At 58.2% G+C, this 13,260-nt stretch overlaps 1 protein-coding gene across 1 annotated transcript; it reads right to left on the bottom strand.

Annotated features, from left to right (window-relative positions):
* Positions 1–3,270: 3,270 nt before the first annotated feature.
* CYTH2 (cytohesin 2) lies at positions 3,271–11,573 on the bottom strand. The gene is made up of 12 exons (XM_080643805.1): positions 11,376–11,573; positions 10,421–10,568; positions 10,256–10,322; positions 9,111–9,229; positions 7,971–8,051; positions 7,153–7,265; positions 6,908–7,056; positions 6,066–6,177; positions 4,028–4,104; positions 3,864–3,935; positions 3,612–3,766; positions 3,271–3,528 (listed from the first exon to the last, which is right to left on the bottom strand). Exons 1-12 carry the CDS (start codon positions 11,392–11,394, stop codon positions 3,441–3,443), a joined length of 1,200 nt encoding a protein of 399 aa, XP_080499931.1. The 5' UTR covers positions 11,395–11,573; the 3' UTR covers positions 3,271–3,440.
* Between the last annotated feature and the right edge of the window lie 1,687 nt (positions 11,574–13,260).

The raw sequence follows: 13,260 nt of genomic DNA on the forward strand, positions 1-13,260 counted from the left end.
ATGTGCCTCGACTGGAATTGAACCTGGGACCCTTCGGTCCACAGGCCGACGCTCTGTCCACTGAGCCAAACCGGCTAGGGCCACTGTCTCTACTTCTGTTCCCGTGGCTGTGTCTGCCTATGGCCTTCCTGTCTCCATTGTCTTTCTGCCTTGTGTGTTGTCTTGATGTTTGGCTTCTTGGTTCCTGCTGACTCTGGACTGATGGTGCTTCCCTCTCTCTGATGGGATCTATTTTTTTTTTTTAGCTCTGATCTAGTTTCAACCTGTTCCTCATCACCTTGGTACCAGATTCATTTGCATATTTGTGGGATATAGTTTGGATACGAGAGTAGGGAAGGGGCCAGGAGAAGATTCTTAGCTAGGATGCTGTGGGCTCTGAGGGCATGAGGGTCACATTTGAGTCTGGGGCATGGAGAAAGGAAGAGAGAGGACTATGTTGGTGCCTCCTCCCACTACTGCCACCAGCAGACCTGGTTGTGCTTGAACTGACCTTGGGCTAGGCCTCCTTTAAGTACCACAAATTGGGAGGCTTAAATCACACACGTTTATTGTCAGTGCTGGAGGCTGGAAGTCTAAGATCAAAGCGCCAGCAGGCCTGGCTCCTTCTGAGGCCGAGGGGAGGGTCCGCCCTGCTTCTCTCCCAGCTTCTGTGTTTTGCTGGCAGTCTTCGGGGTTCCTTGGCGTGTAGACGCATCGCCCCGACCCCTGCCTTTATTTTTACCCAGCATTCTCCCTGTGTGTGTCTCCATGTTCAAAATGTCCCTTTGTAGAAGGAAGGACATCAGTCATGTTGGATTAGGGCCCATGTTAGTGACCTCATCTTCACTAATTTTATCTGCAATGATGCTATTTTCAAATAAGGTCACATTCTGAGATCTTGGGGGCTAGGCTTTCAACATATGGATTTTGGAGGGTCACCTAACAAGGGAGTTGGGAGTTTGGGGTCCTGTGAGAGGAGGGAGCTGGAAGCTAGAATTCTTGGTCCTTGGAGAGATTGAGGTGGGGAGTTGAAGGGCAATTTTGAGATGACTGGAGTCTCACTGAATGATCCACCAACAATTCAGCTTCATTTGGCTAAAACAGAACCACTGATTTCCCACAAAAAACAATCCCTCTTTGATCTTCCCGCTCAATGGCATTGCTATTCACCAGATACTCAAGCCAGAATCCCAGCTGACCCAGCCCTCAGCAAGTCCTACTGGCTCCTCTTCCCAAACCTCACATGGGCCACTGTCCCGCCTCTGCAGCCACACCCTTACCCCTGGCTGACTGCACAGCCTCCGAGCCTCCCTCCCTACCCAGCCGCCTGCCGGCTCACGTCCAAATTACTCAGCAGCAGCCCAGGGCCCTGCCTACAGCCTCCACCCAAATGCATCACATCACTCCTTGGATGGCCTCCACCAACTGAGAATACGTTCCAAGTTCTGGCCCCAAATGATCAGGCCCATGCATCCCTTCATTTTCTCTCTCTCTGTTAATCCTTACCCGAAGATATTTTTTCCATTGATTTTCAGAGAGTGGAAGGTAGGGGGTGGGAGACAGAAACATTGATGTGAGACACATCAATTGGTATGCCCCAACCCTGGGGGGTGGAGGGGTAGGGGTCAGAGAGTGAGCCTGGAACTGAGGGAAGTGCCTTTGACCTGAATTGAACCTGCAACCCTTCCGTCTTCAGGCTGATGCTCTAACCACTGAGAAAACCAGCTAAGGCATCACCACCAAACAGGCAGACCGGTCTGCTGTCAGTTACTCCCACACACCGAGGGTTTTCCTGCCTCTGCACATGCTGTTCCCTTGGCCTGGAATGCTCTTCCAGGGCCTCTCCACTGAGCCAGCGGCTTCCCCACTAGCAGGCACTAAGGACGCATGGCTTCCTTCCATGGGGGAGTGCAGGATCGGGTGAGACAGTGACGAGACCCTTTATTTACTCCAGGATCCCACTTACCACAACCTTCTTGGGTTGAAGACTCCATTTCCGTGGAACCTTTGGGAGGAGTCGGAAAATCCACTTCCCATCAGCCCCTGGGGGTTGAAGCAGTCGGGCCTCTATTCCCAACCTGGTTGGGCACCAGGCTAAGGTCAATCTGACAGCATTGTCTTGAGAAACTACAACTCCCAGGAGACCTCGGGAATGACTCTCCCGGCAGTGGGGCGCCCGGAGCAGCACAGCTTGCCAGGAGTTGTGGTCCGGCTCTTGCAGGAGAGGGCGCCACCTCCGAGGGTGTCTGACTGCTATTGCCCTTCGGGGCCCTGCACGCTGACAGAGGCCTGTGACCAGGGAGTGGCCGGGGTGCTCCCACCCCACCAAGAGCACTCAATTAGGGGTTCAACTTCCGGAGGGTGCAGGGTGCAGGAGGAACTGCATCCCGCGGGCAGCCTTAGTCCTCAGCTGCACATCTGGGCATAGGAGTGACATGGGGTCTCCCACTTTGCCAAACTACCTCTTTGCTCCATAGGGACACCATGCGTGCCCCAAGCTGGAGGGCAAAGGTGGACAGGCCTGGACCTGGCTCTTAGGGGCGCCCTCAAAGTCCTTACACTCCAGGTTGTGACTCCCAGGAAATGGGATGTTATAGAAACACAGGGTCTTAGCCTGTCACTGCTTGGTGTAAAATGTCCTCACAAGGTTAATCCCGGCTGAGAAACCGGTCCATCTACCGCATTCCTGCCTCTTGGCACCATCCACTGGGCCCAGCCCACTTCCAACACCAGCAACCTCAGGCTGAACGCTGAGCAAGGGCTCCCCCACCTGCTGCATCCAACCCTGGGCCTTCCTCCTCCTTCCCAGGCCCTCCCCAGGTCCCCTTCAGCCCCTCCAGCTCTCTGGTTGACCCTCAAAGCACCAGCCCAGCTCACAACCCCATCAGCTGTTATCTGTCACCCATCAGAGACCACAAGTTGCCCTATCAGGTGTTATCTGTCTCCCATCAGAGACCACAAGCTGCTAGAAGGGCCAGCATCCGCGGACTCCAGCTGCCAGATGGCATCTGGGTAGGTGGCTCAACCTCACCTGGGAATACCTGCGTTCCCGTGATGTTCTAAAGCAACACCAACTCCGGCTACACCAACCACCTCCCACTACCACCCTTGCAGGCTTGGGGCACAACCAGAACTGAGCCACCCGAGAGGCCCCCAGGGGGTTACCCTATTGGACAGCACCCTTCGCTCCACTGACAGAGCTCCCAACAGAGACCAGCGCTCCTGGCCCTGGATGGGGCTGCCGGGCTGCCTCGCCGTCAACCCCAAGAAATGAGAGGTCAGCAGGCTGCGAGCAGTTCAATAATTAATATTACCAACAGTGCGTTAATTACAAATAATGAGAGAGGAACTAGAGGTGGTACGTTTTCCAAACGGGGAACCAGCATCCACAGCCCCCGTCCCAGGGGTCCGGCCACCCGGGCGGGGTGGCGCAGTAATAAATAATGGAGTGGGGGACAGGGTCAGGGCTGCTCCTGCTTCTTCTTGACAGAAATCCGCTTCTTCCTGGCAGCCAGCATCTCGTAGAAGGGGTCCACACTCACAGCTGCCCTGCGGAAGGGGAGAGACCCAGGGTGAGGGCCAGGGGGGTCTGGTCCCAGCCCCCCACCCAGGGCTCCGGAGCCCAGGCTCACTGGATGGACTTGATCCACTCATCCTTCTCCTCCTGCGTGGGGGCCGAGATCCGGTACACCATGTGGTTCCCCTCAACCACGCGGCCATCTGCCTCCGTTTTGCAGGCTTTGATGAGCTGCCCCTTGTTGTTGGGGATATAAAGCTCAAAGCAGTTCTGGGGAGACACCGAAGAGGAGGGGTGGTGGGTAAGAGCCGGCCTGAGGGCAGAGGAGCCCCCGCTGTGGCAGGAAGGGGTACAGAGAGGGTCTTACTGGTTTCCGGGGGTCGTCCACCTCCCGGATGCTCAGATTCTCCAGGGGGATGATTCCTCGGGGCTCCTTGTCCTGAAAGAGCAAGTCGGACAGGACTCAGACCTCCCAATCCTCACGCCCAGCCCCTCCTCCCAGGCCCCAGAGCAGCTCAGCACCGTCCTCACCGTGGTGTACTCAAAATAGTAGAGGCAGTTGTCTGTGAGGATAAACCAGCGCCGCTTCCACGTCTTCACCCGGCCCCCTGAAAGGGAAGGGGCAGGAGGGGGCCTGGGCTCAGCACAGGGTCAGGGCCTCTGGGAGGGGGGACGGGGTGAGAGGCAGAGCAAGCGCAGGGGCGCGGGCTGTCGGGGCCTGGGACAAAGCAATGCGTGGGAAAGACAGACAAGCAGGGACAGGCGTGTTTGGGCCCCAGGAACTGGTCCGCCCCCCCGGTGGGCTTTACACTTTCTAAGCCTGTTGGTCAGCCCCGGCCCAGGTATCTGAGCCCCCAGCCCCCTCTCCTGTAGTGTTGGGGAGCGAGGACGCCGTGTACCTACCTCCTGGGGCAGACAGCGAGAAAGCAGGCAGGACCAGGCGAGAAGGCAAGGCAGAAGAGTGGGGTGCCCCCAAGAGCCACAGGCAACAGAAATAGGGTGGGCGAGGGAAGGAATGCGCAGGGGGTAGGACAGAGAGAGAGAGAAACAGCAAAGAGAAACACGCAGGGAGGGAGGGAGGGAGAGAGAGGGAAGAAAACCAGTTACATCCACATGAGGGAGGATGGGTCAGGCCCTCTCCCACCCAGGGAGGCAAGTGCCCTGAGCCCAGGAGGCAGCCATGAGCACCCCCTTTGTCAGTGCCAGGCCCCAGACCACCCCGCACATGTCCTAGGCCACGAGGCCCTCCGCTGCCGCCATGAACACGTCTGTGCCCTGGAGGTCATCCCCACAGGGGAGCAGACAGAACCCTCACCTTGGCCCCAGGTGGCGTGGGGACTCAGGCAGGTCCAGCACAACTGCCCGGGTGACCTCACACCACCTCTTGCCCTCTTAGCCACCTTCCTGCTTCAAATGCCCTGCTGTGGGCCCCCGTGGGGCCAGAGGGACTAAATAGCAGCAGTGATAATGGCTTTCGTTAACCACCGCCAGACCCCTCTCCTGCATTTCAGTGTTTTAAGAGGTGCCTTTTCCTAATGATCACAAAGCAGAGATGTACTCGGGTCAGAGATCTGGGTCCAAGGCCACCTCTGCCCTGAGCTGCTGGTTGGTGACCAAGCCTCACTTTCCTCATCTGGGAAGTGGGAAGGATGCCTGCTGAGGGAGGGGTTGGGAGGGGGAATCTTTGGTGACGCTGCCCTCCCGACACCCGCACTGCGGAGCCAGAATTCCCCCAGGAACCATGCACCCAGCCCGTTGGCTGGAGGATGTGATTTGCATTTTTCACGTGCACCAGGGCCGTCTGCACCAGGGCAGGACCTGCTTCTGGGGCTGGAGAAGGCTGCCTGGGCTCGGGCACAGTACCCCGGGAGCGCAGTGCTGCCCTGGCCTTGCGCTGGGCTGGAAGCTTCCTTGGGGCCCTCCCGCTCCCCTGCTGTCTGCACTGCGCACACTGGACTGCGACGCTGTCAGTCCGCCTCCCAGAGCAGCCATTCATGGCTTCTCCATTAAAAAGCCGCAGCTAACACTCCCAGGGCACCTACCATTACCAGGCCCGGCTGCCAGCCAGCTCGCAGCCTCGGCTCTGCATTAGGGCCACCTGGGAGCTTTCACCATGACTGACGGCTGTCCTGCCCCATCCTGCTTCACGGCCCAGCCACCGGGTGTAAAAGCTCCCAGGTGACTCCTGTGCAGCTGGGCCGAGAAGCACCAATCCTCAGACAGAGGCACCGGCGTGACCCCTGCTAAATGGCCCCATTTGCTGGCACCACCCCCCCTCCCGTCCCGGTCAGGGACTCCATCCACCCGCACAGCCTGGCAGGACCCTGTGCCCCTGAGCCCTTTGCTTCCCCCACAATGTTTGCGGAGCCCCTATGCCGGGCCCTGCGCCTGGGCCAGCACACAGGCCTGCTCTTGTCTTCAGCCTCATGACGCAGACGTACAAACAGGCTGAGAGGTCGCATCGCTTGCCTAGGGTCACACAGCAGGCACGTGTGGAAGCCGAGTCCAGAGCCCAGGCCCACTGGCCTCCCCCTGCAGAGGCAGCCAGCAGGGTCAGCAGGGGACGTACCCAGCTTAAGGAGCCAGCCCTCCCGGTCCGGGTTGAAGAAGGTGTGGGTCAGATCATTCCCGTCATCCTCCGGGATCTTGAAGGGCTCGTTTCGAATGCTGTCGTAGAGGTTCTGAGGGGCGAGAGTCCAGTCAGCAACACCAGGCCCCTGGGACCCTCCCGGGGCTACTTGGCAGGGGTGGGGGTGGGGGCGGCAATGAGACCACAGGTGGGACAGCCATGGAGGGAGAGATGGAGGGAGTGGGGGGAACCTGGGGAGAAAAGGAAAGCGGAAGGCAGAGGAGTGGAGGGAGCCCTGGGGAGGAGAGAAAGGAGGCAAGACAGAAAGGATGGAGAGAAGACAGACACTGTTAAGATCCGCTGAGTTCTTAAAGACAGAAACAGCCCTAACCGGTTTGGCTCAGTGGATAGAGCGTCGGCCTGAGGACTGAAGGGTCCCAGGTTCAATTCCGGTCAAGGGCATGTACCTTGGTTGCGGGCACATCCCCAGTAGGAGGTGTGCAGGAGGCAGCTGATCGATGTTTCTCTCTCATCGATGTTTCTAACTCTCTATCCCTCTCCCTTCCTCTCTGTAAAAAAATCAATAAAATATGTTTAAAAATAAATAAATAAAGACAGAAACAGACAAAGAGGTGGAGGATGAGGTAGACCAAGACCCTGAAAGTCAGAGGGCCGCAGACAGAGGCAGGGAAGAGAAACAGAGACAAAGAAAGAGGCAGCGGGAGAGAGAGAAAAGAAATGATGGAAAGAAATGGTGGAAAGGCGAAACCCCAGGTGGAATGCTCAGGCACTGGAGACCCACGGGGAGGGCTGTGGGCTGTGGGGAGGGCAGGGGGCCTGACCCTGAGCAGCTCCTCAGGCAGGTCCCCGCCCTCGTTGATGCCCCGGTTCATGGCCACAAAGCGCTCCAGGCCCGGCTTGTCCCGGACGTTGGGATTGTGCAGGCTGGTGTTCAGCATGATCACGGCAAAGGACAGCACGTAGCAGGTGTCTGCAGCAGTCAGGGTGTGAGGTCACAGGTGAGTGGGCCCCACTGCCTCCCACCCCGGGCCCAGCCCCTCCAGGCCCCAGGGGTCCGGGCGCCCACCTGTGGACTGGAAAACCCCGGGGTTACACAGGCAGTATCGCTGGGCAAAGGCTTCCATCATCCGGTCAATCTTCTGGGCCTCTCCAGGGAGGCGGAAGCTCCACAGAAACTGCCTGCGTCAGAGAGGGGTCAGGTGCGGCTGTCAGGACAGGTGGAACCCCTTTCCCGTGCTCGGTCCCACCAAACCTGTGGCCTCAGTAGCTGTTCCGGGTATGGACACATGATCCAATCTGACCAATGAGCACTGACTCTGGGGCTTTTGGTGGCTTGATGGAAAGTACTCTTTATCCCAGGGGTCCTCAAACTTTTTAAACAGGGGGCCAGTTCACTGTCCTTCAGACCGCTGGAGGGCCGGACTATAGTTTAAAAAAAAAACTATGAACAAATTCCTATGCGCACTGCGGGCCTAGGACCAATCGGCTGCTAAGCAGTACAGGCAGCAGCACCCGGCGGGCCGGGTAAATGTCCTCGGCGGGCTGCATGTGGCCCGCGGGCCATAGTTTGAGGACGCCTGCTTTCTCCTAAGTTGGCTAAAGAGGCCTGGAGGATGGCACAGGCTTCTGTTATCACGTGGGAGCAGGGCCTGCAGCAATGCCAACACGGTGGCGAGCACAACCCAGAGATTAAGCTGACCTTCTGATGCCATTTGAACGTCTGGATACAGCTATGCCTGAAGGCCTCACCACGGGCTTTTGTGTTACATGCAGCAACCAAGTCCCGAATTTTTGTTTCTATTTTAGTTCGGAGCAGGCATCATCACTTGTAAAGAAGGAGGCCTGACAGGTACGTTCCTGCCCTGCCAGCCCGGTGCCTCTCACCTGAGCGCCTGCACCAGATTGAGGTCGGTGAACTCATGCAGATCCACAAAGGCGTGCAGCACGGCCAGGTTCAGCTCTTCCCTGGGAGGACAGGGGAGGCATTCGGAAACGGCGTTTGGGAAGGTGGGAGTGGACCCAGCACTGGGGAGGCCACCACTTCTGCACCCAGCGCTGGTCTGGCCCCAGGGCAGGGGCGCGCAGAACATGCTCTTGGGAGGATCATCTGTTATAAGAGCCCTGGTTGGCTGACCCTTTGCACAGAGAAATGCAGCCAACATGTGCTCCACCTACTGTCGCCTCTCTCAGCTAATCCCCAGGCTCCTCAGATGTCCAGAGATGGCCCCAACCCCCCAGACATCCACGGACAGTCCCCATACCCCACATGTCCACTATACGTTCCCCACAATGCCAGATGTCCCGTTGCCACACATCTCAGTTGTCCACAGATGGTCCCCACATGCCCCCCACACAGAAGGTCCTAGACATCAGTCCCCACACACCTCAGATGTCCAGAAAGTTCCATCCACTCTAGAGATCCACACCATCCCGAAGCGCCCAGACACGCAGAGTCCTGTGCACCTCGGATGTTCAGACGCTCACAGATGGTCCCAGGCTTCCCTGACTTCCCAGAATGCCCTCCTGCACCTTAGGGTCCAGACAGTCCCCACCTTCCCGACACCCACAGATGGTGCCTGTGCACTGCTGTCCAGGCTCATGTACCCTAGACTTCTAGGCAGTCCCCGTACACCCCCGAGTCCACAGAGGTCCTCCTGCTCCCAGATTTCCACGGGGTCTCCAGGCTCCACAAACATCCACTGCTAACCCCCATACTGCCAAGCTGTCCACACAGTTCCCATGCACATCAGTGGTCTACCCAGTTCTCACATTCCTACGGATTTTCTCCTGTCCCCACACTTCCCAGATGTCCACAGACGGTCCGCATGCCCCCAAGATGCTCACAGTCAGTCCCTAGGTTCCCCAGATGGCCCTAGGCTCCCCCAGGCCCCGGTGTCAGCCCAGCCTATCATAGTCCAGCTGGAAGCTTAGTCTATCAGGGTCTCTCCTCAGGAGAGGAGCTTGCAGTGAGCTGGATGCAAGGGGTTGAGGGGAGAGGCCCAGAGGAGCGGGGCGGGATCTCACCTCTCCCCCAGGTAGTCCCCGATGGCAGTCTTGTTCAGGCCCTCGCCCTTGTACAGGAAGCGGGCGATCTCCTCAGGTGTGTTCTGCAGAAGTTCGTTCTCCACCAAGAACTGGATCCCCTAGTGAGTGGGGACCGGGTCTCAGTGCTAATATGCTGGCAGCCACTCCCACCAGCTCCCCACAAACCTCAGCACCCAAACCCACCGCACGCTGAGCAGGGCCAGGTGTCATTTTCAGGCTTCTCACGGGTCTTTAAATAGCATCCCTCCCACCCCACAGCATACAGCCTTGGCACCTACTGTTCCCTCTGCCTCTGCCTGGTTAATTCCAGCACCAAGAGCAGGGTCTGGCAAGGAACATGAGCTCAATGGCTGTTTGCTGAAGGACTGAACAAGCTACACTGCTTGGGGCAGGAGGAATAATGTGAGAAACTCAGTGAGCAGCAGTCCTTCAAGAACTGTGAGGGCCAACCCTCAGGCGGGACCCCGGCCTCCTCTGCTCTCCCGACAACCATGAGGACCTCCATTATAGCTCCATCTCGCTCTGGACTGTGGCAACCATGTCTAGGGGCTCCCTGAAGGCCAAGCAGAGTTGACCACTCTCTAGGTGCCGAGCACTGGCTAGCTGAGGGGCAGGCCCAGGGGAGGCAGGAGGAAATGGGTAAAATGAATGACTGAACGAACAAATGCCTTTCCTCCCCTGGTGAACACTGGCTCTTCCTGCAAACCTGACCTGAGTAGCTCCTTCTCCAGGAAGTCCTCCCTGACGCCCCAGGCTCCCTCTGAGTGTCCACAGCCACTGGGCCTCTGTCATGACACCATTGAGCATGTCCCTGTCTCTGTTTCCTACCAGACATGTGCTCCTCCTGGGACTCTAGGTGACACCAGAAGTGGGTCCAGAAATATGAACAAGAAGGGAAAGAGGATCGCCCGGCAGAGGACACAGCACAAGCAAAGGTCAGCAGGCTGGAGCACTTGGTTAATGTCCAGAGAACAAATGGACAGTCGATCTCGAAATCCCAGGGATTGGGACCAAGTCTGTCCCCCTACAGTAGGCCTTTAACCATCACTCTACTGGGACCTGGAGGTGCCAGAAACCCGTCAGGATGTCTGCCAGGCTGACCCCAGCCCTGTGGCCCCAAGCACCTTCTTGGGGTCCATGTTGAACTTCTTCCTGCCCATTGCCATCTTCCGGTTCCGCTGCAAGGTCTTACTGCAGAGGCAGAGAGCAGGGGGGTGGAGGGTCAATGTCTGGGCATCCCTGGCCCTGGCCTGGCCCCATGACCCCCAAGTTCCCCCTCCAGTCCTCACCTGCCCTCATTGGCCTCCAGACCCTCCACCTCGCTCATGGCTTCGCTGAGCTCCTCCCGCAGGCGCTGGATCTCCACCAGCAGCTCCTGCTTCCGCCGCCGGATGTTTTCCAGCTCCATCCGCTCCTCTGGAGTCAGGTCTGGGGGCTCTGGGGGTCAGGGGTTGGAGGTCAGTTCTGGGGACTGGAAGCCTGTTTTCCTGCAATCTGGATTTTACAGGGCTGGGGGGCATGACCCTTGGGTTCAGAGGGAGGATGAAGATGAGGGTCAAGCCTCTTATGTCTGCGGGGAGAAGGGGCTGGGGGCCTGGATTCCTCACTCCAGGGGAGGAAGGGCTTAGGATCTTTTTGAGTCCTGGGGAAGAAGGGGACCCAAGTCTGAAGGAGAAGGGGGCTGGAAGTCTGAATTGTTGGCTCATTACTTGGAAAGGGACTGAGGCCTTGGTTTTCTACTTCCATTCTTAGCGATGTAGCGGGGGGGCCTGGGTGTCCGGACTCCTGGGTCCATGTAAAGTAACTATGGCAGGGGAAGCTGATGACAGCTTGTAAGAGTTGGGGAAGGGGGCGGGGCATCAAAGACCACGGTCTTAGTGGGATCTCTGGAGCCCCAAGATTTCTCCCTCACCCCTCAGCCCCCAGGAGCCCCCCTCCCTGCTCCCAGCAGGCACTGGGCTCGTCCGGCCCCTCCAGGGGGAATGGTTTCGCCGCGGCCTCCACTCCACCGCTCATCCCGCCCCCTCCCGCCGCCACCGGAAACAGGATCGGCCCAAACAATGGCCTGGAACGCCCCGCTCTCGGGCACCGCCGGAAGCCCGTCCCGAGCCCCACAAAAACGAGGCGGCTGCGACGGTGCCGAGCAGCTGCGAGAGGCGTGAGACGGCAGAAACGCTCGCGGCGGAACGTTGGGGACGAGGGGCTTCATCCGCCCCTTGCCGGCCCCACCCCTCGCCGACCTACCATAGACACCGTCCTCCATGGCGGCTAGGAAGCCCCGCGGGGAGTCCGGGGCGGTCCCGCCAGTCGGGCCTGGTTCCGCGTTGGCCCGCGGGCTCGGGTGAGCCCGCTCAAACGCCCCGGGAGCCACCGCCGCCTCCTCAGCGCCAGTCCTCAGCGCTGAAAAGACTCTCCCTTCGCCTCCCAACCGCCCCGCCAGTAGGGACCGCCCCTCGTTTTGACACCGCCCAATCCAGTCCGGGCCCTCCCGTCTGCTCCGCCCTCCATGCCGAAGGACCGTTCTCCTGGGCCAATCAGCACGCAAGGAGCAGACTAGCAGTATCGGCCGGAGATAGACAGTCCCTCAGGCCAATCAGAGTGCGCGCCGAGGACTGGGCACCGCCTCTGAAACAAAAGAAGTCACTTGGCTGGTTTGCCCGCCTATGAGAAGCCTCAGAAAGGAATTGCTTGGAGGTGGGACTACGTGGGAGCAATGAGGGCTTCGCCTGCGCCAGGACTTCGGGCAATAGGATGCTATTTCCACCGGGCCCCGCCGCTGGTGGTGCGTTGCTGGGGGTCGGTTCTTCGTTAGTCTTGTTCCAGGGGGCGGGGCCCCAGCTGTCGGTTGTTCTCTGAGCCACAGCTCCTAGCAACCAAGCTTCCTTTTGACGACAGCTGTTGCCACGCAACCGGGAGCAGCTTTGGCTCACTTTTTTTTTTTTAATTTAAATTCTTTATTGTTGAAAGTATTACATATGTCTCCTTTTCCCCCCATTGCCCTCTCCCTGGCCACTCCCACCCCAGCACATGCCCTCACCCCTCTACTGTCTGTGTTCATTGGTTATGCGTATATGCATGTGGCCCCCCCCCCACCCAAGGCTCACCTTCCTTTTGGCCTCCTTTCTCCCGCTCTGGCCCCTCCGTTCTCCAGACCCTTTTACCCCCTCCCACCCACCCCAGCCTCTTCAGAGTTAAGAAGTGGTGGAAAAAAGACTTACTCTGTCTTTTAAATGTTACACTATTTGGTCCGGTTAGCATGGCTCAGTGGTTGAGCGTTGACCTATGAACGCTCATGGTTCAATTCTGGTCAGGGCACATGCCTGGGTTACTGGGGCATGCAGGAGGCAGCCAATGAATGATTCTCTCTCATCATTGATGTTTTTTTCTCTCTCTCTCCCTCTCCCTCCCTTTCTGAAATCAATAAAAAAATATTTTTAAAAATGTTACGCTGTTTGGTGCCTGTCAAGGAGAATGGGACAATAGGAAAAGGCCAAATATAGTGAAAGCACAGGCCCCGCCTTCCTGGCGCCATCGAGCTCAAGCTCCTCCCCCTCTCCCTAATACTCCTCCCCTTATTGTAGCATCCTCCCCGGAGGATAACTCCCCTTTCCTCAGCACCCTCCCACCTGCTCTGATTCCACTTCTCAGGGTCCTTTCCCTTCTCTCCAACTCGCCTCCCTTCAGGTGCACCCCACCTCTCATACTCTTGCTCCCCTCCCTCCTCTCAGAGTCCTCCTGCAGCTGAGCCCTAACTCCACCCCACTCTCATTCCCATGCCTTGCAGCCAAAGCGGGTGCAGGACCCTGAGCAGAATGGAGAAACTGGGCACCCTGTCATCGGCAGGTCCCTAATGGGGTCTGAGGTGGTGTCTGGGACTTGTCCTCATTCTCGGCCCATGGGCTAGGCAGGGGGAAACAGATTCAGAGCTGGGACCTGGTTAAACTGACAGATTAGACATGGAGCTTCCTAATCTCACTGACCTTTAGCAGCAGCCCAGGACCTGCCCTCCCTAGTGGAAACCCAGGCTGTGCCAGCCACGACCCCACTCTTTCTCCTTCCAAGCAGAACCCTTTCCCTGTCCCTTCACCTCACGCTTAGCATTTGTCTCCACCCCTATTTCCATTGTCCC

Source organism: Plecotus auritus (assembly GCF_963455305.1).
Source record: "Plecotus auritus genome assembly, chromosome: 10".
Classification (NCBI taxonomy): domain Eukaryota; kingdom Metazoa; phylum Chordata; class Mammalia; order Chiroptera; family Vespertilionidae; genus Plecotus; species Plecotus auritus.

Coding starts and splice junctions, on each gene's coding strand:
- CYTH2 (XM_080643805.1), bottom strand. Junction 7,266..7,970: donor AATCTGGTGCAGGCGCTCAG/GTGAGAGGCACC, acceptor TCTCTGACGCAG/GCAGTTTCTGTGGAGCTTCC. Junction 6,178..6,907: donor TGCCTGAGGAGCTGCTCAGG/GTCAGGCCCCCT, acceptor CTCGCCCCTCAG/AACCTCTACGACAGCATTCG.